Source organism: Heloderma suspectum, chromosome 3 (assembly GCF_057233095.1).
Source record: "Heloderma suspectum isolate Gila_16-S chromosome 3, 16-S_ref, whole genome shotgun sequence".
Classification (NCBI taxonomy): domain Eukaryota; kingdom Metazoa; phylum Chordata; class Lepidosauria; order Squamata; family Helodermatidae; genus Heloderma; species Heloderma suspectum.
The window spans coordinates 262,135,135-262,160,799 of record NC_139460.1 but is presented as its reverse complement, the minus strand read 5'-3'; the positions used below and the strand labels follow the sequence as shown (position 1 = coordinate 262,160,799).

General features: G+C 49.3%; 1 protein-coding gene across 2 annotated transcripts in view; it reads left to right on the top strand.

Annotated features, from left to right (window-relative positions):
* The window catches only part of CRTAC1 (cartilage acidic protein 1), a 45,342-nt gene that overhangs the window by 4,316 nt on the left and 15,361 nt on the right, over nucleotides 1-25,665 (top strand). For both annotated transcript variants that reach the window (XM_084846624.1, XM_084846625.1), the window contains exons 2-11: nucleotides 4,476-4,678; nucleotides 15,001-15,197; nucleotides 18,241-18,371; nucleotides 19,142-19,298; nucleotides 20,274-20,408; nucleotides 21,052-21,197; nucleotides 22,028-22,164; nucleotides 22,861-22,943; nucleotides 24,858-24,958; nucleotides 25,096-25,264. In XM_084846624.1, the coding sequence (XP_084702750.1) occupies nucleotides 4,476-4,678; nucleotides 15,001-15,197; nucleotides 18,241-18,371; nucleotides 19,142-19,298; nucleotides 20,274-20,408; nucleotides 21,052-21,197; nucleotides 22,028-22,164; nucleotides 22,861-22,943; nucleotides 24,858-24,958; nucleotides 25,096-25,264 (1,459 nt within the window). The remainder of the gene's footprint in view (nucleotides 1-4,475; nucleotides 4,679-15,000; nucleotides 15,198-18,240; nucleotides 18,372-19,141; nucleotides 19,299-20,273; nucleotides 20,409-21,051; nucleotides 21,198-22,027; nucleotides 22,165-22,860; nucleotides 22,944-24,857; nucleotides 24,959-25,095; nucleotides 25,265-25,665) is intronic.

Genomic DNA, 25,665 nt, shown 5'->3' with positions numbered 1-25,665 from the left:
GGTTACTTGAGCCTCAAGTCACAAAGATGGCTCCAGGAGGACCCCCAAGCTATTAACCTGCTCCTTCAGGGAGAGTGCAACCCCATTCAGAACAGTTTGAGCACTCTCCATCTGGTCAGAAGAACCACCCACCAACAGCATCTCAGTCTTGTCTGGATTGAGTTTCAGTTTATTAACCCTCATCCAGTCCATTGTCACAGCCAGGCACCGATTTAGCACATCCACAGCCTCACCTGAAGGAGATGAAAAGGAGAAATAGAGCTGACAGCACACTCCGAACTTTGGATGACTACACTCAATAGTTTCATGTAGATGTTGAATAACATGGGAGACAAAACTGACCCCTGCAGAACCCCATACTGGAGAATCCATGGGGAGAGCAGTGTCCCCCAAGTACCACCTTCTGGAGCCAACCATCCAACTAAGAGCAAAACCACTGTAATGGAGTGCCTCCCACTCCCAACCCAGAAGGATACTATGTTCGATGGTATTGAAAGCCACTGAAAGATCAAGGAGAATCAGCAAGGTCACACTTCCCCTGTCTCTCTCCCGACATAGGTCATCATACAGGGTGACCAAGACTGTTTCTGTGCCAAAACTTGGCCTAAACTCTGACTGAAATGGATCTAGATAATCAGTCTCATCCAAGAGTGTCTGGAGCTGGTTGGCAACCACCTACTCAAGAACCTTGCCCAGGAAAGGAACATTTGACACTAGCCTACATTTTTTAAGGTTTGCCTGGTCCAGGGGGGGTTTCTTCAGGGGTGGTCCCAGGCTGCCTCTTTGAGGTGGCTGGGCCCACTCCCTCTCACAAGAAGGCATTAATGAGCTCTCTGGTCCAGCCAGCTGTTCCTTCCCTGCCAGTTTTTATAAGCCAAGAGGGGCAAAGATACAGTATGTAAGTGGTTGCATGAACCTGTCCAAGCACCTTTTCAACATCCTCAAGCTATACCAACTGAAACTCATCCAGGGAAACTGGGCAAGGCTGTGCTCTGGGCACCTCACCAGATTCACCTGCTGTAACACTGGAGTCCAAGTCCCAGTGGATGCAAGAGATTTTATCTGGCAAATGAATGTGCCTGGCAAATGAATTACAGCCTCAGACGGGTCTACAGTGTCCTTAGGGGCACTGTAATAGGCAGCAGATGACCCTGAAAAGCTCTGCTGGGTGGCATATGGAAGACTGAAGGGAGGCAGCAAAATGTTGTTTCTTTGCTGCCCTCGCTGTCCTTGAGTATACCTTACCATAGGGACACACCAGTGTTCGGTTGCACCCGCTAGAAGTTCTTCTCCATCTGTACTCAAGCCATCTCCTATTTTGTTTCATTGCTCTCCGCTCTGGAGTATACCTCGGAGCAGTATGTGCCCTTCTCAGGTGAGGGCGCTCAGGAGCAATCATGTCAACCACCTGCAATCATGTCAACTATTCCCTGGCCAATGACTTTTCCAGGCTATTTCCAAGGTGAGTGGACAGGCAAGACTTTATCCCGATAACAGGACTGAGCATGATGGCTCCTGACATGTTGCATCAGGAAGGTGAGCACAATTTTCTGATACAGGGGATCCTTTCCTATATATTGGACACAAGCTGAAATTTGATTTTAGTCAGGCTTTTAAACCAGTGGTGTTTAGTATGCAGCCTTCTAGTGCACGCTTGCAGGCCACACCGTGAATTCCACTGCCCTAAACTCTATTGTAAAACAACAAGGAATTACATAAAATACCACCTGTTCCACCTCCAGAAAGTAATTCTGAGCATATGGTGATTCAGACCAGGTTTTGGAGCTAGCAGGGTCTGGCTGGCCCTAGGCCAGGAGCTGAATAAATGTAGGATGTGTCTGGTCCTGGCACCATATGCCTGCTGCTGGTATGGGTGAGTCAGAAGCTTCCAAGGGTGCTAGCCCACCTCTGTATCTTGGCGGTCCAAGCAGAAACATTTGCTGCTGAATGCTGGAACTTTACAGAAGCATTTGCTCAGCTGAGCAATTGAGCAGCCAAGAGACAGGGGTGGAAGCGTTCTCTGTAGATCAGTTTGCTAGAGTCTAGAACACAGCAAGGTACTGCCAGAAGAGGTTGGAGCAGTCTCAGAGGGCCAATAAGAGAGCCAACGAAGTATTCTCTGTAGGAATGTTCACAAGACAGATTACATATTCCATAATGCACTTTGACGACCCTTTTATTCACACAGTCAGGAAGGATAAAACATGATGAAAGGGTGGGTTTCTCCCCCTCCCCTTCTCCCAAGAGACTTTAAAGACAGTATTGATTCTAACCTACAGGAGTAATTATAAGAACACTCCAAGTTGACAGCCACAGGGGGGTGGGGGGAGATGCTGATTAACATAAGATGTAAGAGTTTCCATATGTGGATGCTGACAAAATGAAGACGTGCCTCCTTTACCAAGTGTTGACTATTCTGCTTGTGTGTACAAATGCAGCGCGGGGGGTAACCTGTTTCAAGGATTAGCTAATCAGAATGGTGAAGATGCATCCTCAACTATAGGAGGGTGATCCTGATCTGAGAAATCTGCTCAACTATCCCTTACATGGGAAAACTGTCCTTCCAGTGCAAGATACTTTGTTTGTTCTTCCTCTTCTTGTGGTATTTTTGATGGACTATCCTGTAGGAGAGGCCAATGTGCATTCTGTGGATATCATTTAATACTGAAAGGATCCTGCCTTCAGGAACAGACTAGATGGCTCTCAAGACCCTTTAGCCTTACCTATTTATTTACTTATTTAAAATTATTATTAGTCTGCCTTTATTGTTGGAGCCCTCTCGTTATATTTTGTCAGAATTCTTAATTATTGTAAGCATATAACTAGGGATGAATTAATGTAAAATAGAAGTGTGATCTTATGAAAATCTTTGCACACATCATTGTCTGTCTCCTGGTGTGTACAGTTGTTTGTGTGGCTACCTTATATAGATTTGAAAGGTGCTTCTCCCTGTACTCTGCTTTATACACCCCTTGTGGCAGCAGTTACCTGGGAAGTCCATGACCAGTTTGAGATTCAATCCCAGGAATGTGGCAAGACTGAATTGTAAAGGTCATTTGCCTTGATGCTCCAAATGGAGCCTCCTTGGTTAGGGGCAGTATGCCTCTGATTGCTGGAGGCATACTACAGACTGCATATCTATTCCATCATGCCCTGCTTGTGAGTGTCCCATAGCATATGGCTGGCCACTGCTGGAGTCGGAATGCTGAACTGGAGAGACCCTTGCTCTGATCCAGCAAAGTAATTTTTATGAACCTTAGATCCTGCTTTCATTAAGAACTGTTTGGTCCTGCCCCATTAAAAGTCCCAGGGCAGCAAGGCTCCCTTCACTTTCTTCACTATTCTACATTTCTCTCTGTTTTGCCTATGCATAATATACTGTATTGACTTTCTACTAGTTCTAATTTAACTTCATGATGGCCAGCAAATGTGTGCCTAGCAGGAAAGCTATGCCTGCTCCATCCACTATAGAAATGCCACAACTTCAAACTGAATGTAAGCAGGCTCCTGTTGTCTAATGCTCTTTTATAGCTGCTTTCCCTCCCTCCTTCCTTCCCTCCTTCTAGCCCAGAAACAGCATCAGCTGCTTCCCTTTGATGCAGTCAAAGGGGAGAGATGGGTCTTTCTGCTTGAAGGAGTGGGTTGGGACCTCCCTTCCCATCAGAGTTCTGAGGAGCGAAGGGTAAATGTGAAGTCTAATCCAGTGTCCTTTTATTTCTCTTCAGCAAGAATGTGGAACTCTGGAGCAAGCCTGGTTTCGCATCCAATCTAAATTCTCTGAGATAGCTGTAGTTCACTAAAACCTAGATATTTTGCATTGTCCCTAGTCCCAACTCTTCCGGCTTTTGGCTCCAGCCTAAACCTGACGTAGTTCAAGCATTCCAGAGCTTTCTCCCAACAAGCCCAGACAATTAAGAACACAAGTTGTCTGCCTAGCAGTCTTTCCTTGCTCTTGCTGACATGGGGGGGGGGGTTTGCAGGGGAACCTGCATTAGTACTTGACCAGTAGACAACTGACTGAACAATGCCAAACCAAATTGCTCCAGGGTCGCATGCCAGCTCTGCAAGGGGTGGTAGAGGCGCTATCCTAGCAATAAGGCAGGCTGTGTCAGTTCCGTGACAAAGACTATTTGTGTGGGTAAGTAACAGTGAACTGGGCAAAATGGACAGATTCGCTCCAAATCAATAGTCCATGATGGCGATCCAGGACATTTCTGAAGTGGTAACGCCATCTGAGCCCAGACCAAAAATGGGAAGAGAATGCATTTTCTTCCATATCCAAACAAGAAGGGCTGAGTGGCTCTTTCCCTCAGAGGTCAGTCACATATGTTGTCAATATGTGACCAGGAACTCATCTGGGCACAAGTTCTGGAAGATGGCCCAGGGTTCATGCATGGGGGGTGGCATTCTCCAGTTGCTGGACAGATGGGTGAGGGCAGCATGACTGATGTAGCCTCCGGCCTTTCCATTTGTAGGTGCCAAGGCTGCTGCTGTTACTGTTGTGGACCTTGATTCTGGCTTGGCCTGGTGAAGGATCCCAGCGCAGTGAGCCCATGTTCACAGCCATCACCGACCATGTCCTCCCACCGGACTATGACAGCAACCCAACCCAGCTCAATTACGGTGTGGCCGTGACCGATGTGGACCAGGATGGAGACTTCGAGATTGTCGTGGCTGGGTGGGTACCATGGACAATGCTAGGTATTGCCGACTGTATGGAAACTTGGGGTGGCCACCAGCGGGGGGGTGCCGTGGCTGGGGCAGGCAGTGGACTAGGTGAGGTGAGATGTTGGCCAGGTGTGTTCCTGTAAGGGTGTTAAAGCTCAGGCCTGCAGGCCAAATCCAGTCGACCCGGGGTCCCGATTTGGACTTGGCCCTTTCCCTCCAGACTGCTGATCATTTGGTGGTCTCCTAGCATTTTCCCCATTCTAAAAGGTTGAAACGCCTCTCCTAAGACTTACTTACTGAGCTGGCACTAAGAACTTGAAGCTAAATTATACTGGCATTTTGGTCCTGCCCGTTTTGCCACTTATTTAAGCCCCCTCTCCCCCTCCCCAATCTTCTCCAAAGCTCAATTAGTCCTCTGACTGGAAGAAGTTCAGACCCTGCTATGAGTATAACAAAGTGCCAGGGGTGTGTGTGTATGTCTTGGCATGTCCCATTGGGAAAGAGATCAGATGTCTTCCTGGCTTATTGTAGAGGCAAGAAGTAAAGGTAGGGGCGTGTGCGCGTGTATGTGTGAGACAACATGTTGTGGTCAGACCATAGCCCTTGAAATAAACCAAAGCCAATTATAGTGCCAAGACTCAGCTGCTGGTATGAATGTGCATTCCCAGTAAAACTTCCCTTTAGCAGCTTCCTCAAAGCTTACAACTTTAACTGTCTCCCCAAGTCGTTTCTCTGACAAACTGTTTCTGCCTGCAGCTGCCATAACCCGCTCCTCGCTCCCAACCTGGCCATGCTGGAGTCACGACCTAGCAAATGGAGGCCAGAGGGGGCTGTCCCTTTATACTTGGCCACCACATGTATAACTTGTCCTGCCCATAAAACACTCCTAAATTGCCCTGAGCTGGAAAGAGCACATATCCATCGGATAACTTTTTATGTCTAGTATTTCCTGGAGAGCTGGGTCATGTTCGCATCTTTGGTTGAGTTCGTTTCCCCCAAGTAATTTCAACTCTTTGTAGCCTCTGTCTTTCCCTGCAGTACACAAGCTCCAACTTGGTCATTGCTTCATCTGTTCGCTCCATCCCTAATGCAGCAAGGCAGAGTAATAAGTCTGCTTGTAAAGACTTGGGCTATTAGGTTCCTGGCTTCAGGAGTCCCAGAATTTTCTGTTTCATACCCGCTGGGCTGCTAGCCATCATAGCTGTCCAAAGCCATGTTCTGTGCCTTAAGGCCATTTCAAAGTATCCTCCATTAACAATATCCACAGCACCATGGTTAACAATTCAACAACCACACCTGCCCCCCACATCCCCATCTTGCTCCACACAAACACTGTTTTTGTCGCTAAAGTGAAGCACCTCCCAAAACGCACCCGATCGAGTGCTTTATCTGCCCTCATACTTAGGACTGTCTTTAGTTCTGTTTGTGCATCATGGGTTCATTACAAGAGTTAAATGGCACAGTCTAACTGGGAGGGATATCACTTGCTTTGCAATACAGTTGGTTATTTGTTGTCCAGGAAGCAATATCTAAAGCAGATCAGCCTTCCCCAACCTGGTGACCACCAAACATTTTGAACTTCAATTCCCATCAGCCCCAGCAGCCAACAGTCAGGAATTCTGGGAGTTGTAGTCCAAAACATTTGGAGGGCACCAGGTTGGGGAAGGCTGAAGTAGAACATGGCACTTAGAATAATCCTAGACTCTCATTCTTTAACATTAGGCATTAGAGGGACCTGCAACGGAACGTTGCAGTGTGGAGTGCTGCTGTCCAGAATTCTAGCCACTTCACTCAATTTCCCCTCCCCATTTTTTGTTTTGTTGTCTGCCCCGATAGTGAGTAAGCATTCCATGACTGCTGAACACTATCATTGGCTATTTCAGTTTCTCCCCTCCCTTAAGTTTCTCCCCTCACCCTTTTTGTATTTCAGCAAATCTTGAGGTTCCCCCATGTCTGCTGATGCCTCCCTCCTTATGCATGGATTGTGTTGTTTTGGCTACATAAGCAATGGCACTCACATCCTGAACATCAGAAATAGAGAGAATGATCCCAACCACCATTATACTGAATACCCCCCAATGACCTCTGTCAATGCCGAATTATTGTGGCGCATGTCCTGACCATCAACTATTCATACAGGCCAGGCAAGCCCTCTTTTTCTCCCAGCTCTCTTACTTGATTCCAAGGTCAGCCACCCTGGGCTCAGCCTGTGTGGAGGAGCTGACTGCACTTCTCGCTTAACTAGCCCCTTTTCTCCTAGAACTTGGTTTCCTTTCTTCACAAGAGCGTGAGCATCTGCAGAGCTTCCAGTAACCAGCACTGTTCTTGTCTGTGAGCTCAGTTTCTACCTCAGCCTCATGAATTGGCTGCCATCCTTGGAACCCAAGCTACCTTACCCAGCCGCAGACTGGGCGTTAGGAGAGGTCTAAGGGGAGGGAAAAGCAGGCCATGATATGTGGTGGGGTCTCCATGGTTTGACCTGAGGAAAAAAAAAACCTTCCCTCACTCTGACCAAGCACTCTAGCCAGAACTATATTCACCTGAATGCTACAGCCGCCAGCACCATTCTGGAGGGAGGAGTGACCCTCTTCACTGTTGGCTGTGCTGACAGGCCTCCATGTGCACCTTGACATTGTGTTAATTGGCTGCAGAGTGAGGGAGTTGCCCTGTCTCATTATTGGTAGCGTACTTGGCTTGGAAAGGTGCACAGGAGTGAGCGAGCCAGTCAGCTGTGTGCTCCCTGCATCCCCAATCTGCCGGCCGTTCCAAGTGGAAGCACTGGGAGGGAACGTAGTCGAAGCTTGGCCAGCTGCTCAAAGCGCCAACCATCCGGCCCCTCTCACAGATAGGAACAGCACATTTTTGCCTTTGGAGGGGGCATGTTGAGCACACTTCAAGGAATGTGCATGTGGAGGAGAAGGAGGAAGTTTCCATGCATGCACAACTCAGAGTGTGTGTATACATGTGCTCATGTATATGGGTGTATCCGTGAAAGGAAGAGTGAGTTATCGGACACAGAAAACAACATGGTCCACACACATCAGAATTGTACGAGCTCAGTTGTACCCAAAAGATCCCCATAACCTGCAAGCCATATACCCTATAGCCTCAACAGAGCAAAAGAGATAACAGGATCATAGAGTTGGAAGGGAACTTGGAGGCCATCCAGTCCAACCCCCTTCTCAATGCAGGCAATGCAATGCAAGAGGCATTGTCCAGCCTCTGCTTAAATGCCTCCAGTGAAGGAGAACCCACCACCTCCCGAGGCCATCCACTCCACTGCTAGGAATCTTCTCCTAATGTCTGACCGATACATGGCCATCATGACTGGACTGTTCTCCTTTGGAGACCTCTGCACATCTTCTAGGCCAGCCTTCCCCAACCTTCTAGGTGTTGTTGGCCTACAACTCCCATCAGCCCAGCTAGCATGGCCAATGGTTATGGATGATTAGATTTAAGGTCCAAAACATGTGGACGGCACCAAGTTGGTGGATGCTGTTCTAGACTGCCAAAGATCCCTGTTGGGAACAACATACTGAGCCTTTTTGAGGGAGTTGCAAGCCACAATGCATTAACACCATGAGACCAAAATCGGGGCCCATGTCTCATGAGACAGACCCAGACTCAGGATCTGCTGCTACTCCTAGTAGCAGTAAAATTCACTAAATCATTGATGGATATGAAAATGTGGGCCGCGTGACACTAATGGTTCCTCTGATTCCGATGACTGCTCCAAAATCATGCCTTACTGGGATTGGAAGGCTTCTGTATAATATCATCTGTGCCAGTCTTCTGTGACCTGGTGCCCTTCATAAGTGTTGGACTGCAACTCCCAGCATTCCCAGCATTGCAGTCCAACACATCTGGAGGACACCAGATTGGGCAGGGATGAGGAATGTGTAGCCCTCCAGATGTTGCTGGACTGCAGCTCCTATCTCTCACCATTGGCCATGCTAGCTTGGGCTGATGGGATTGCAGTCCAACAACATCTGGAGGGCTACACTTCCCCATCCCTGTCCAACCGGATGCCCTCCCCTGCAGGTGGGAAAGGCCAATCTATACTATCATTTTCCTCTATGCAACAATATTGTTCAACTCATCCCTTGCAAATCTATATCTGACCTGGCTGCTTGAAGTTCTAGTTAAGGGAAATTTCTGTACCAATGCTCAGCAAGTTTTCTCATTCACCTGTGTTTCTTTCACTTGAATCCATCCATCCATCCTTATTCCCCCATCATCCCACTGACCTTTCTTCATGGACTTGCATTCCAAACCCTACACCTCCATCACTCTGTCCTAAACTGTCACCGATTTGTCAATGTTCTTATTAAAGGAGAAACATTAATAACATCCTGGTTCTTCAGCAATGGCTTGAGCAGTGCTGAATAGAGCAATTGGGTCCTGCTTCTTAGATATACTGCTTCTAAGCTCGCTAAGGCAACCTCAAAATAACATTTGTTGTCTGCTTTGCTCCTAGCTCATATTAGTTTGGGACCTACTATAACTACCCCCTGCTACCCATCACCCCCCCCCCCATACACACACAGTCTTCACAGCCAAATAGTGATCTCCTTGGTATATTCAAATGTTGCGCCTCCTACAGCAATGCTATCTGCATCTTTCCTGCACTGGCCTTGAGACTGGTCCTGCTGCCTGCAACATGCACATTTGCAGCTTTTCCAAGCAACTCCAGAACAGGCACCTCCTAATGCTAAGTCACCCCAAAAAACAAGCCTGGGATCTTGTTGGCATGAGAATGAGGAATGGATGGGCCCAAAGCAGAAGAAGAACGTAGAACCTTTCCTGGGAGCTTGGCTGACAAGCCCTCCGGTGGAGTTGGAGGCCAGGCAGTTTTCTGCCTCCCTTCTGTGCCAGGCCATAACTGCAAACAGACAGGATGTTACACAAGCAGCAACTATGTGGTTATGAAACTTATTTACTGGCACCCGAGGCATAGTTCTTGCTGAGCCAGCTCAGGCAGAGAGCCCTAAGTTGAGAGGAGGTGCTATAGCTCTTCTATGGCAGTGGCACTAGAAAGTTCAAAAATTGGGGTGAAGGGGACAGCCAAACTTCTTTACAACTTCTCCTATACGCATCCTATGGAGAGTGCTCTCAAAATTCAGGCACCTAAGCTGTAGAAGTAACCCTGTTAGGGGTCAGGGGTGCCAGCTTCATAGCTGGAGACTATAGCAGTAGTTTTAAGGGCCCCAGAGCAGTAAAACATGCAGCAGCACTTCTCTGCCCTCTACTCCAACTTGCCTGGCATCAGGAATACAGTGAGAGAGCCACTATTCCAGGGGTAGGCAGTGTGGTTCCATGGGCACCAGTGTGCCTCTGAACACTTTTCTTGGCACCCACCAGGTGTCCCACCCCTCTCACTTTTATTTATTTATTACATTTTTAATACATTAACAAAAACATTCACCTGCAGCTGGAATTCCTTCAAAGCACAGTGAGGGCCTGCAGCTGCTGCCATCTTCATTTCTTCTGGGCCACATGTGGGGCTCCAAGACATTCTTAGGAAATGAAGATGGTGGGCAGATGCAGACCAGTGCCTTCCTCTGCAGAGTGTCCAGCCACCCAGTAAAAGAAGGGGGGAGAAGGGATTCCTCTCATAAGCTGGGGGTGGGGGTTGGAGCTAAAGAGAACAGAGGGGGCAAGGGAGTGAGTGTGGAGACTCAGACCCCACCTCTACCTTGCACTTAGTCTTTGGGCAGGTTAATTGTCCTTTGTGGACAGCCATGCCTCTCATGGGATGCCATTTTGTGGTGTTGCACACAACAGTTTCTCAAATTGCCAAATGTGCCCCTGGCCCAAAAAGGTTGCCTACCCTTGCACTATTCTATTCTTCAGGGGTGGGCAACTTGTGGCCCTCCATATGTTTTGGCCTACAACTGCCATCAGCCTTAGCCAGCATAGCCAATGGTGAGAGCAGATAGAAGTTGTAAGCCTAAACATCTGGAGGGCCACACGTTGCCCTTCTCTGCTATCCTGCTTCACTGCCTTGGGGCTTTTAAAGTTGCAGACAGTGGGCAGTATTCAATGGTACTCCTACACAGAATAGACCCACTGAAGTAAATGGGCCTGGTCTGGATAGGACCACCATTGGATACTGCCCACTGTCTTTAGCTCTGGAGTTAACAAGCTTACCGGGGTAGCAGCAAGATACTTGTCTTAGCCCTTACAATGGAGAACTGCTATTATGCTGCCCCCAGAAGAGAGCCTGGGAACTATGCAAATCTAACCACCAACACCTTGACCATCATCTGCAGAATGAGCTCCCTGTTCATACCTTACTACTTCTAATCTCCTCCTGAGATTGTTGCTAACACATGTCTGACTCATGGTAAAGGGGAACACAGCATCTCATCTGGTAAAGTTTCTAGCTGCTCAGAACTAGAAAGTGCTGGATCAGAAGCCACAACCTTTCCAGATGAGATCTCCACCTGAGCCTTGTCAGTATGATGCTTTTCAAGCAGGGTGCATTTCCAGTTATGGAAAGTCTAAGAGCATCTCTACACCAGCCTTTCTGCTTCCATTTTAAATGCAGGATCACAACAGACTCCCTGTACACGCTCTTCCTCCCCCCCTCCTTTTCCCCCTTATCTGAGTCTTCCATTTATTTCATTATACAGCCACTAGATGGCACTGTGGTCCAGCTCCTCTTATTGCACATTTTCCTCTTTTCACTGAGGAACTCAAGTGGAACTCAAAAGGCTGTAATTTGATAGCTCGTTATCTCCGATCTTTTAAAAAATGGAATAAAGGTCATTTAGTATGGGAGACACCCTGGAGGCTGATGACACCATCTAAAGGATCCGCAAACTTTGATGAGTAAGCAATCTCAATAGCAGGATAAAAGCTCCGCGTGAAGAAGCCCTAAATAAATGATAAAAACATCATATAGAAATAAGGTCTTGGTTGAAAAACTCGGATGCACATTAATCCAGTCCTGTGGCTTTCATCACATGTAAGCTTTCTTCCCATTAATTACAGTTGGGGAAGAAACAAAACTTTGTAGTCAGACACCATGTAGTGATAGCTTCAAATGGTCAGGCTAGCATGTGATAATTGCAACTATCATGTAAACAACATGGTCTGAATCCATTTTCTGTCCGAGGTTTGTTGAGAACATTGAACTCTATAGCTTTGGAGATGGGATTATATATTTCCTAAAGCCAGTCCTTACTCCAAGTCATAAAACTCCAAATATTGGCACTCAGTGCATTCTAAAGATGCAGTAGCACCTCTGATACATCACAGTATTTCACCTCTGATGCAGCTATTTTTATACTGGTTTATTTTTAGGTCACCTTTAAGGGTAGAACCCTCACAAGATTACATACATGATTTAAAAAAAAACATACAAACATTTACAAATAGGCAATAAATATATATACAAGAAAATACTATAAAACTCTATGAAAACATTGCACGAATAAAACCTGCAGCCCATAGATTAGGGGAAAGCTAGCAAAAACATGTGGCTCTTCAGAGCCTTCCTGATGACCTGCAAAGAAGGGGCCTGATGAACTCCTGATGGAAGCTGATTCCAGAGGTGAGGGGCCCATACCGAGAAGACTGTCTCCCTGTCCTCCCCAGCCTAACTGCCCTTGGTGGCAGGCAAGGGGGAAGGCCTCTGCTGATGACCTCAAAGTGTGGACAGATTGGTACAGGAGAAGGCAGTCCTTCAAGTAACTTGTGTCCAAACCACTGAAGGCTTTAAAAGTTAAAAACAGCACTTTACACTGGGCTCAGAAACATACTGGCAGCCAATGCAGCTGGCACAGTATCAGTGGCATATGATCACACCACTCGGTCCCCATCAATATCTGGGCTGCTATGTTCTGCACCAACTAAGGTTTCTGAACCATCTTCAAAAGCAGTCCCAAATAGAATGCATTACAGTAGTCAAGCCAGGATGTCACGAGTGCATGAATGACCAAGGCAAGATCCCTCTTCTCCAAATAGGGTTGCAGCTGGTGTAACAGCAGTTGGTACTCTGGTTCACCGCTGCCGCCTGAGCTTCCCCAGTTAGTACCGAGACCAGGAGCACACCCAACTTGCGCACTTGGTCCTTTGGGGGAGTGCAACCCCATCCAAGACCAGATATATTCCTCTGTCCAGATTGGCTGGTTTCCCTACCCACAGTACCTCCCTAGCTATTGCCCTTTTCATTAATTGCTTTCATCTATCGGGCTCCAGTCCTTATCTCCATGGGGCACAGGAATGCATATTGACTCCCTCTATTTTCTCCAAGGTTTTGTAATATTGTCCTCAAGGTTTGGCTGAGCTCTACATTTATTCCTAGCTGCTGGGCTCCCCTCCCTGCCCTCCTTCTCCTCTGCTATATTAATTTCCCCTCTCAACTGTGCATTTTCAGCCTTAGCAAACTCCATGCTAACCACATTAGAGTCACACATCATTAGCCGCCAGATGAAACCACTCGGGCGTTTCTGCAACTTTGCATTGTGTGATGTTAACATGGATGGATGTCTAACAGAATCCAGAGCTCGCCCTGGATCAAACTGTTGGAATGCTGTAATTTTGACTACCTGGAGGCCTCAGGTGGAGGGTGAAGTTTGACTGGAGCTATCTGCAAGATGGACAGGTGCTATATAAAGGCTGTACTCTTGACATACTTCCTGCAAGGGAGCTTCCAGGCAGAGGGCTCCTAGCACTACCATTCAAAAGACATTGTGCAGCTATTCCATATTTCCCTCCTTAACAGATTTTATGGGATAAGAAAAGAGATGGAAGAAGTAGTGGGAAAAACACAGGAGGGCTGCAAATGGAAGACGATGGTGTCTGGACCCACCAATAACATTCTGTGAATGAGGTAGTGCAATTGCACAGTAAAAGCCTTGTCTGGAAGCATCCCGAGAGTCTATTCAAGCCTTCTCCAGCCTGGTGCTCTCCAGGTGTTTTGTACTTCAACTCTCATCCACCCCAGCTAGCATGGCCAATGCTTAGGAATCCTGGGAGATATAGTCTAAAAGATCTGGAAGGTGCCTGGTGGGTTAAGGCTGGTTTATGCATTTGCCATTCCTTTATTAGAGGTACCTACTGTGGCATTGCCCGCCAGGGACTTCAGGACAGCCCAGTGTCATAGACCCCTTTGGTACCCCAGCTTCAGGTGAGCCCTGCTGTTCCCCAGACAGGCAAGAGGAAACTTCAGCTTGAATCTTTCAGGCATCAGATTTCTGATAATAGTTACCCAATGCTACAAACAAGCTTTTCTCAGGTCTTTACCAGCTGGCCTTTATTTCCTGGGTTGCTGCAGTGGTTCCTCCCTTGATCCCAGGGTCCTTCGGGGTGAGGGAAAAGAATTAGGAAAGGAACTCTGCCTCCACAGAGATGGGACACATACCCCAACCCCCTCCAAATCCTTATCCCTTAACCATGCAACATTTCTCGCCCAATAAATCAAGTTTATTGAGCATAAGATGGATAGGGTAAGAAGATACAGTATAAATTGCACAATGAAACAGAATGGAAGTTTAAGATACTAGTCTAAACATACAAAATTACCTTCCGCCATGCTGACTGATAAAGGGTTTTTCTTCATAGCTTGCAGCACTTACCTAGGACTGGATCAAAAATGAAAGACCAAGACTTCCCCCATATTTTTTTTTAAAAACAAAACAAAAAACATAATCCTAAACTTCATAATCAGACCCCTTTTGTTGGTTTTCCCATGGGGTGTTTGAGAGAGACATGGTTAATCCAGCTCTCTAGGACTGGCATGGGATTCCTGACTGGTTAATATTGAGGTTGAGGGCTGGGGAAGGACTAGGAAGCATGGAGAGCCTTGTGATCCCCCTCTCTAGGTATCACATTAAGCTACCCTAGTGTGGGAATCATGCCTCATAGGAGTCAGTAATATCTTTGCTCTGAGCATGCCTTTTGCCATGCTATCTCTGCCTGATCTGGAACTTCTGTGGTACCATGTTTCCAGCTGGATTATGTGTTTGCAGTAGATACAGATGCTGAACTTGAAAAAGGAAGGTTCACGTCCACCTTCAGCCATGAAATTCACTGGGTGACCTTGGGCCTGTCAATCTTTTATGAAGATAAAATGGGATAACCCTGGGTGAAAGAGTAGAATACACATGTAATCAGCATATAAATGCTCAAGTCCCCTCTCCATTTGACTTCAAGCACTGCCTCCTCTCCAGGAACAGCAGATATGGGATGTGCTCTTTGTTCCCCCATCCAGGATCTTGCATAAGTGGGAATGGAGGACTCCACTTTGGTGGGAAAGACCTGGTGGGAAGGGCTGCTACCTGGAACCATCCTCCACATCACATTTCCTGCTCTCTGTTCCTTCAGGTACAATGGTCCCAACCTGGTGCTGAAGTACGACAAGGCTCGGGGACGGCTGGTGAATCTTGCGGTGGATGAACGCAGCTCCCCATACTATGCGCTGAGGGATCGGCAAGGCAATGCGATTGGTGTGGCAGCATGTGACATTGACGGAGATGGATGGGAGGAGATTTACTTCCTCAACACCAATAATGCCTTTTCTGGTGTGTGTCAAAGCCCCTGACGTTCAACTTGCTACTGACAACCAAATTAAGGCATCGGCCTTTTCACGTGCCCTATGAATTTCCTCACCCACATTCTCTAATTTCCACCCATCCTTGCTATTCGACCCATCAAGACCTATCTCTCAAAAATCACCTTGCCATACTTCTTCCTCTCCCAACATTTACTTAATTCTTGCACCTATCCATTATCTAGCATGTGTCATCCCCGTTCCCCTATGCTCTGGCACATCCATTGCATAACACCCATTAAATCCATGGCTCCAACCCACCATCTCACATTCACTCACTGATGCCAAACACAGGTTATTTGTTGTTTTTGCTACATCACACCAAGACAGCTCCCTCACTGAAAATTATGCCATCGTAACAACCTGGCCAACATCAACCAGTTCCCAGAGTTTATTTATGATGCCAACAACAGCTTGCAAAAGGCATGCAAGTGATCCACAGAGGGGCATGTGGTGGTGGCAGTGGGGGATGACCAGTGGTCTGCCTCATGAGTCTCCTTTCTTGTTTGATGTTCAGGCTGTACTCTTTCACTTTGGGGTTCATCAAACGGAGCTTTTATCCTGCTGTTGAGATGGCTTTCTCTCGGAAGTTTGTGGGCTCTTTAGATGATGCAGTTACCCTTCAGGGTGTCTCCCGCCATTTCCCCCAGCCTATCTTGTGTTTTCCCCAAACGCAAAAAAGGTGGTATTTTTTCCAGCCCATGGAATAGCAGCACCATGACCTCCTTGTGAAATTCTCCAATAGCAGAAGAAACCGGTGTGTCTGCCTGCTGTGGGTGTTTGTTTTCAGTTGTTGGGGGTGTGGCCAGGATGAGATTTGACAGGTGCAAGGGAAAGAATCACCTGCAGATTGCGTCTCCTGCCTCTGCATTTCTCAGTCAGAGGGAGAAGAGGGTAAAATGCCTCCCTGCAACGAAGGGAGACACATCTGATCCCCCACCCCGCCAAGCTCAGAAGCAACATCCTCTGTTGTTTCAGAGCACCCTATTAAGTTCAGTGGGGCTTACCCCCAAGTAAGTGTGCTGAAGGCTGCAGACTTACAGGGTGATCTTATGTCTACTCAGAAGTAAGTCCCATTGAGTTCAATGCGGCTTACTCCCACATAAGTGTGCCAAGGGTTGCAGACTTACAGCACAATCTTACATTTTATGTCTACTCAGGAGTAAGTCAGGGGTTTCCTAGGGCTGTGAGAAAACAGTACAGCAGAAGTTAACATATGAAAACAAGACTCCCCACGCCTACTTTGCACACATGCCAGGGAGGGAGGAAGGCACTCCCTCAGTTCAAACCACGTGGCTGTGGCTGCCGTGTAAAGGAGCCCTTCTTAATTCTGCAAAGAAACCAAAAGCAGGAAGCTCTGGAAAGGATGTGGGGTTTTGCAGGGGTCTTGCTTAATGTAGAGACACCCATGGTTCGGGGCTTCACCTGCTAACCCTGAGCCACTGACTCCAGTTCCCTGACCTTCACTGGCCACCAGGGTGGGATGTTTCAAGGCTGGAGTTAATTTCCCAGCTGAGTGATTTTGTCGATTCTCTGGCAGCAGCGAGTAGTGGCGGGGGGTGGGGTGAGGAATCTTGGCTGCTGACTCAGGGCTTTGCCACATCTCTAGTTGCCAGCAGGGACTACAGCTCAAGGAGTCCAGGAACTGCTGAAGGATGGACAAATGCCCCCCTGGGCAAGGAGACATCCCTTGAGGCAAATAAGATTGGGATACGCTGCGCGGGAGGGGTGTCGTGTCATGAACTCCCTCTGGATGTTCTCCCTGCTTCTGGAATTCTGCAAACTAGTGGTAGAGGGCATTGTCTTTTCCCTTTGGGAAGGTGATGCCCTCATTTCTAGGTTGGCAGTAAAAGACCCTCTGCTGCTTGAGGAACAGAGGAGATGTTCAGCATGTTGTTGCAATGACTAAATATGTAGGCCTAGCGGCCCAGAGGTGGGCACTGCCAGCCTTGTTGTCCCAAACCTTAGCCTCTTCCTTGGAGTTAGAGAAGAATCGCACTCGGGTTAACATACTCTTTGTTGCTTGGATGGCTTCACATGTGCATGTGGGCACCCTAGGAAAATGTTGCTTGAACAGGCCTGGCCTTACTCATACCACTGTGACTTGCCCTCTGGGTTCCATGCTGGATCTTCCGGCAGCCTCTTGATCCTTGGGGGTTAGGATATCTCCAGAAGTGATGAGTAGCCTTCCCCTCACTTTGCCTCCATGTGTTTGCTCTAAACCATTATTTGGGGTTCCTGTGGCAATCTGCCTAGAAAGCCTCACTGCCCCATCTACCACCCCGCTGCAGCATCCATCTCAAGGTGGGCTGGGCCCCTCACCTGCACCACCAACTTGCTCTTGGCTCCACTTATCCGTCTTCCTGACACACCTAATTACTGTTTTGCAGCTGCCAAAGGCTGCCGCTCCCTAAATCAGCCATTCACATTACTCCTGGCGTCGGGGCCCGGCCAGTGCCTGCCATTGATTTTCCCTTTCCCCTTTATGATGTACATGGCTCCGCACCGCTCTGGCACATTTTACCTTAATGAGTTTATTCTTCTGGGCCTCCCTTACCAGCCCTTCAGCTTTGCTGGGGTTGCTGCATTCATTGTAGTGCAGTCCTGCAGTACTGGCTAGCAGTTAGGCGCAGGGTGAGGATATCGATGGGGGCAGGCAAGAGGCTGGTGATCATATCAGCAGAGTGGATGAGATCCAAATGAGCTAGCAGTGAGGTTCCAGTTTAGATCAGGATACAGGGGTTCAATAATCCCATGTAAACATCTGCATATGCATTTGGAGTGTAGCATCTGCACAGGGTCAGGCTGTGGCTCAGGGCCATGTTTATGCTGAGTCTCTGCACCCAGTCCCTGGCACCTTAGAGAGGGCCTGTTGCCAAAGGGGATGGTTAGGGTTCTAGAGCACAAGTCATGCACAACTCAGGCGGGTTCCTTGTCTTCATAAAGAGAACAAGCTGATTCAGCATATGGCAAAGGGACCCTGAAATGCCTGCTGGTGTATCTCTCCTCCCCAGGTGTAGCCACCTATACAGACAAACTGTTCAAGTTTCGCAATGGGCGCTGGGAGGACATCTTGAGCGATGAGGTGAATCGGGGTGTGGCAAGCCGTTTTGCAGGGCGCTCAGTGGCATGCGTGGACAGGACGGTGAGTTCATGGGCGGGTGGTATGGGCTGACTGGCATTACAGCGGCATTCCCCAATCCAGCACCCTTCAGATGTGCTGGGCTATAGTCCCATCATCCCCAACCACGTTGTGGCTGTGGGTGATAGGAGTTGTAGTCTGGCATATCTGAAGGGCACCAGGTTGGGGAAGGCTGGACTATAGTTTCAGGACTGTGGGTCTTTGGCAGACTTGATGAAGGTGGCCAGTTGGGAACTGAAGAGGCCCCACCAAAGCCATAGGAAGAGAGAGAATAGGTTTGGAGGGGACTTGTTCTCCACAAACCCTTCAGTGGACCAGTTCTGCCCCCTCCCCCAGAGCTGTCAGGACTCCCATCAGGGGCTGCAGTGCCAGGCGGGTGCCGTGCTGCTGATAAACACCGCCTGTCTGGGTGATTTATGCCCCTGTCGCCTGTGCTTTCTTCTCCTTCTACCTTGTGTGGTTCGTTTTCAAACGAATATTGCTAAATCAGGGTGCCATGGGAGAATGATGTGGGGCAGGGGTGGTTGGCAGAGAAACTCGAGGCAAACGGGGTGTGGAGGACTGGCATGTTCCCTTTGGAAGCCCAGGGCAAGGGGGGAAACAGGGATGGACTAGGCCAGTTCTGCTTGTGCTCAGCTGTCTGGCATTTAACAGACTTTTTGCTAGTGCCTGTGCCTGGCACCCACTGGGTCTGCACACATGCAGGGGGGAGGGGACCACTCCTACAGACACTCAGACCCCTCCCCTCCCCTCCCCTGACTTCCTTCCTACAGGGATCTGGTCGCTACTCCATCTACATAGCTAACTATGCCAATGGGAGAGTTGGTCCCCACGCCCTCATCGAGATGGACACAGCTGCCAGTGACCCAGAGCTTGGCATCGTGGCACTGAATGACGTGGCTGCAGATGCAGGAGTCAACAAATTCACAGGTAGGAGGGCAGAGGGTTGCTGTCCTTAGAGCTAGCCCAGAATAAGGCAGAGTGGGCCTCAGGCAGCCCTGAATATCTGAATCAGGGCACCTATGGTCAGGGCCAGCTCTAGGTTTGAGGAGCTTCTCGGCAAAGTACCCTCCACAGGGCCCCTTTTATGTGAGTTCCCTCCTGTGATTTGTGAGGGGGCTTCCCTTGTAGAGCAGCAGGGTGGCAGGATTTTTTCCCCCTTTAAGTGTTACAAAGTGTGCCAGAACTCCTCTGGGTGCCACTGGCAGCCTCCCACATCTGCCATTTTGTTTTCCCCGCAGTGCTCCAGATGTTCCCTCAGTCTGGGGCATCATGAGAAAAATGAAACGATGGCCACCACACGAACATGGCACCCCCAACTGGTGGCTGCTATTTGGCAACTGCCCACGCATGCCTCATGTTGATGCTGGGCCTGTCTCCGATTCTAGTCCTGCTCTCACTGAGAGGACATCCCATGGTCTTAGCCCTTCTCTAAAGTCTCTATGGCACTAAACACTGGAGGCTGGTGGCTCCGATGTCAGCGGGGCAGTGAATCTACTCCAGGTTTCAGTCAGAACTCTGAAGGAACTACTCAGGGTGTGAAGCTACTCAAGTAGCTCCTTCAATTCCTTTAGAGTTCTGACTGAAACCCAAAGTGGATTCACCGCCCCACTGACATCGGAGCCACCAGCCTCCACTGGCACTGAATTGTCATGAACTAGTTTTATAATGATTGTGGTCACTTGGTGATTGCTGATGAAGAGTGAACGGGAGCATCACAGTAAGATTCGATGTGTGTCGTTCCATCTGACTAATTGTGGGTCGGTGTGGGAGAAAGAACAAACTGGTGGATGTTTTGTTGGTCTTGAAGCATTCCAGTTAGAACTTTTCCCCAGTGCAGCCATCTGCCCCCATGGGGAGCAGCTGGTCGGGGCGTTCTGGAACGTTCACTCTTCCCCTTCCCAGGGGGTCGGGGTGTGGCTGTGGGGCCCATCCTCAGTGAAGCCGCCTCTGACATCTTTTGTGACAATGAGAATGGAGCCAACTTCCTCTTCCAAAACCAGGGTGATGGTACCTTCATAGATGTAGCACCCAGTACTGGTGAGTACGTGGCCTGGGGTGAGGGAGTTTCAGAGACTATGAATTTTAGGACAGAAGTGACTGTGTTGCAGCTGGGCGCTCTCTTATCCCAGTGGGGCCCTGAGATTTTCCCATCCCACTCCTTGCTTGCTGGTGGGGTGGAGTGGGGTAGGGTGCAGGGGTGGATGATGAGTGCACACCATGTCAGCCAGCATTAATTTAGCATCTGGCTGATCGCTGGAGTTTAACGAGGTGTCAGGAGGGCATCCATCACCATGTTGCTGCTGCTGACACCTTTTCTGTGTAGAAACACTCCTTCCTTGTCAGCAAGAGGACAGGACTAGGGTGGCTAGGGGAGGGAAAGGGGAGATAGGATGCGTGGAATGGGGATTCTGCAGACGTTCTCCAGCCCCTATCTGATCCACTAGGCATTCCTGCCATCCCCCACAACAACTTGTAGTTCTCAATGCCCCTATCTCAGCTCTCCCCTGGCAGACTGAATTTGGGCTGTGTTGGGTAAGAGCTGCCTGATAACCCTCTTGTCTTATTCCCCAGTGTGGGGCCTGGAGCCCCATACCAGCCATAGGAAAGGCTCCGTTGAATACACAAGGGCTAGTCACCTTTAGACACACAGCCCTGCTGACTCCTTTGCTGCCCTCTGTAGGCTTGGATGACCCATACCAGCACGGTCGTGGTGTGGCACTGGCTGACTTCAACCGTGATGGGAAAGTCGACCTAATCTACGGCAACTGGAATGGGCCACACCGGCTCTATCTGCAGATGAGTGCAGGTGGGCGTGTCCGCTTCCGGGTAAGTGCCACGTGGAGGGGGGGAGCAAAAAGTGGCATACTGCCAGGATATCCTGGACTGTGAGCAGGGAAGTGGGGTGGAGGAGGGCTCCAGTAGAGTCTCAGAAAGAGTGAAACACATAGATTTGCTCCAATCACCAAAGAGACTGCTGTTTCTACTCCCCGTTGGGTTGCTAGACGTTCCTTGTTTTAAAGAGGGGTGTTGAACCTCTCTCAGCCCAAGGGCCAAATTCCATTTTGGAGAAGCTCTCGGGGGCCACATTCCATAGTCATGGGTGGGGCCAAAGGCAAAGATGTGGGCCCCAAATCACCAAAAATGCCAGCATATTTTAGCCTAAAGCTCTCACTGCCAGTAACTAAGCCTTAGGAGAGGTATTTCAGCCTTATAGAATGGGATGGGGGACTGCACAAAAGCCAGAAAACCACCAAACAATTTGGTTGGGGGACAGGGGGTGGGACCAAGGGAAGGGGAGGCTGGGGAACTCTGGAGGGCCAGATTGGTATCCCAAGAGGGCTGGATTTGTCCCCTGTGCTTGAGGTTATGCACCCCTATTTTGAAGGATTGCCTCGTGTTTCAGGCCCACAGCTCCAGAGTATTCCTTGTACCTGCACTGTAGATCTGGCAGCCTTCTTCTTATCTTGGTTTCCACCCCAGTCACCACTATAGTAACTTCTGGCCCATCCCACCCTGTGGCACTCTTACCCCTCCCCACGTTCCCAGCCCAGCCACCGCTCCTCTTCCTGCCACCTAAGTCTCTCCCTAGAGCTGAACGTCCTCTTGGCCCTGCTCCAGCCCAAGCCCTGCCCCACTAATCCCCGTCCTTCCCCCAGGACATTGCCACGCCCAAACTGTCCATGCCATCACCTGTCCGCACCGTCATCGCTGCTGACTTTGACAATGACCAGGAGTTGGAGGTCTTCTTCAACAACATCGCCTATCGCGGCTCGTCCGCCAACCGCCTCTTCCGGTGGGTGAGAGCCACATGGCCACCAGAGACTGGGGCAGTGGGCTCCCCATCTTGCTAGGCTCTGGGCACTGCAGGAAGGACTTCCCCCCACCAGGGTCTGGGGGAAATCCATCATGTCTTTAGCAAGTCCTGCATGCAGAACTGAGAGTTTGGGCTAGGGGTGGAGGGAGGGCTGAGTTCTCAATCCACAATATAGTGCCATTCAGTCCCCTGCACCATAATCCACAGGGCCAAAATGGCTCCACCAGGATTGGGAGGGGGTGTTCTATTCAGTTCTCTCCTCCCTTTGGCCAGCTGATATTGCTGTGACTGAGCCCCTTCCGACATCACTACCAATACAGCCGTCTGTTCCGCCTGGACTACATCCCTGGAGGTTCTGGCTTTCACTAATTAGCACTTATGCACGGTTCCCATTAATTGTAGGCAATCAATGGCTCGTTAAGCAGAGCCGCTTACATTTCTCAGGCTAATAAAGTGATAGCAGCAGCACTTGGCAGCTCTGGGGAGTCTATGCAGAGACCTGTCATTGTGCGAGTGGGCAGGGCCCCTGCTGGAAAGATGAACATTGGCAAGAGAGGGTTGAGTCTGTGGACACATGGTGACACCCACTGATGTCATAGGCTTGCCCCATCAAGAGCACTTGTGTGGGAGGGGAGAGCATCCACGCTTCCCTACTATGATCGCTTTCTGCCACAGGATCGCCCGCCGAGAGCATGCTGACCCAGCCATTGAGGAACTGTACCCTGGTGATGCTGTCGAACCTGAAGGGCGTGGCACTGGTGGGTCATTGCAGTGTCTGTTATGGACTGTGATGGTATTGCTTCATTTAGCAAGAGGAGGACTGATGTTAAAAGATTATTGTCAGGTGTTCCCAACCCCTTTGGGTTGGTGGGCACATTTGGAATGTTGAGGGTGTGTCATGGGCACTCTCACAAAGTGGCCACCATGGGGGTGGGGCTTTCCCATTCATAAAATGACTGCCATGGTGAACCCAAGTACAAGGCAGATGTGGGGTCTGAGCTCCCAAAACACAAAACCACTCTTTTGAACCCAAATAAAGATGGCACTGGAGGGCAGCCCTTCCCTTTGCAGCATGTCAGCCTCTCAGTTAAAAATAATAATTTTAAAATCATAAGAAATAAAATACAAATCAGGCAGGGAGCCTGGAGGGTGCCAAGAGGCACCCATGGGCACCTTGGATAAAATCCATGGGCACCTTGGTACTCATAAGCACCACATTGGAGACCACAGCTATAACCACTGGAGGGAGGTGGGACAGATCTTGTGCCAGAGATGAACACTCTGCTGGTGACCCTCTCTCTGGGAGGAAGAATCCAGATGTCTAGTCTTAGGGCTCCTTCACACGGAGCTTTTATCCTGCAATTGAGATTGTTCCTTCATGGAAGTTTGCAGGCAATTTACACCGTGACCCTGCTGTGACCCCCCCAGGGTGTCTCCTGCAATAAATGCCCTTTGTTCCATTTTTAAATAGATCGCAGATAATGAGCTATCAAATTACACCCCCTTGTGTTCCACTTCAGTTTCCTCCATGGAAAGGGCAAGAAGAGAAGCAAGATCAATGAAAAATAATGGAAGACTGGGGGGGGGGAGGAATGGAAGCACTTGTAAAGGGAATCAGTGGTGATCCTGCATTTAAAACGGAAGCAGAAAGCCCTGTTTTAAATGCAAGATTTTAGGCTGGTGTAGAGATGCCCTTAATGGCTATCCCCCCCGCCCCCCAGTCTTATGATGGTAACTGATGTGTGTTCCTCCACTTACTTCAGAGTCTGGTAAGCCAGTCCTGCTGCTTTTGGTGAACATTTTGCTGGACAGCTGCCCCGCAGTCCTACCCTTGGGCAGCCTACGACTGCTGGCTTTTTGCATAACCTTTATCAGGCCCAAGCACTGGCCCTCTTCAAGGTTCAGGCACTCCGTATGTCCCAAAGAGCTCACACCTATGTTAGAAGAAGGGAGCATCACCTTGGAAGTGGCCGCAGTGAGCGTCTCCTCACAGCATGTGCAGCAGGGCATATGCAGGAGGCAGGGGAGAGCTGGCAAAGCTTGGGGGCTGGGTCTCTTGCTGCACTGTGACAAGATCAGAACTTCCCGATGTGTTTCAGGCTGAGGGACAAAGCATCCACATGGCTGGAGCTGAGCCACAAGGCCTGTGGCTGGTTCACACAGTCAGCTGCTTCTTAGAGCAGCCTTCCCCCACCTGGTGCCTTCCATATGTGTTGGACTGCAACTCCCATTACCCCAGCCAGCATGACCCTGCTGGATGAGGATGATGGGAGTTGCAGTCCAACACATCTAGAGGTCACTGAGTTGGGGAAGGCTGTCTTAGAGCATACCAAGGAAGGGAAGGATGGTCTCAGTGTTTGATTCCCATTCACAACCGGGATGTTTGTCTCTTGAGAAGCATTGGCAGAAAGGGGGAAAGGTGCTGTCGTTGATGAAGGATTTGGCACCAGGAGCAGAAGCCGCCTCTCGAGTAAGCAGGCATAGGGATAGGTAGTGCCACTGCAGGCAAGAGCTGGTTTGGGTGAAAACAGAGAGCAGTGATGGAAGAAATTGTATTCCTTGACTCTGTCTCCGGGGGTTCTACCAGCTGTGATTGTGGAGGGGGAGTGTCATCCTATGGGGAAAGAGGGACTAAAAGAGACCTGCTGCTTACTTCACTTGTGTCCTTGCAGGGGGGGCAGTGGTGGATTTTGATGGCGATGGGAGGCTGGACCTGATCCTGTCGCATGGCGAGTCCATGGCACAGCCGCTCTCGGTCTTCAAAGTCAATGAGGTGGGTTCAGAGGTGGCTGCTCCTCACCATGCGTTTAGATCCCAGACCCCCACGTGTCATCAGGCATGGTTCCCCCTCCGTCAGTTTCATGCTCACCCCATCCCTCCTCGGCTGAGTCTGTCTGTCCATCTCCACAGGGTGCTGGCAACAACTGGCTGCGGGTGATTCCACGTACACGCTTTGGGGCATTTGCTCGCGGTGCTAAGGTGGTGGTGTTCACACGGCACAGTGGTGCCCATCTGCGCATCATTGATGGAGGGTCTGGGTACTTGTGCGAGATGGAGCCCGTTGCCCATTTCGGCTTGGGTGAGTGAGGAGGAACAGAGGCAGAGCTTGGCATGTTGTCCCAGGTCTCTTCTTGTCTTGTCCATCCCCCTGACCGTGCCAACAAAACATAGCATCCTTCCTTGGATCTTCTCTGTCTCTCACTCCTGACCATACCTGCTAATCATTAACACATTGCAAGCTATGCAGAAATTTGATTTCGACCTCTCACAAACACACATTCTGATCGCTCGACTCCTTTCGGTCTGAAACCTCTGCCTCTGTATTGTCCCATCCTTGAACTCCTCCAATTCTGTGAATGTCCTTCAAAAATACTGTTGATTCTACAATACAATAAAGCCTACGTCTTCCCAGGCCTTTTCCCTTAAAACATTTGGCAAGTCTGTTTTCCCACCCTGATATAATCAAGTGCACAAGGGGCT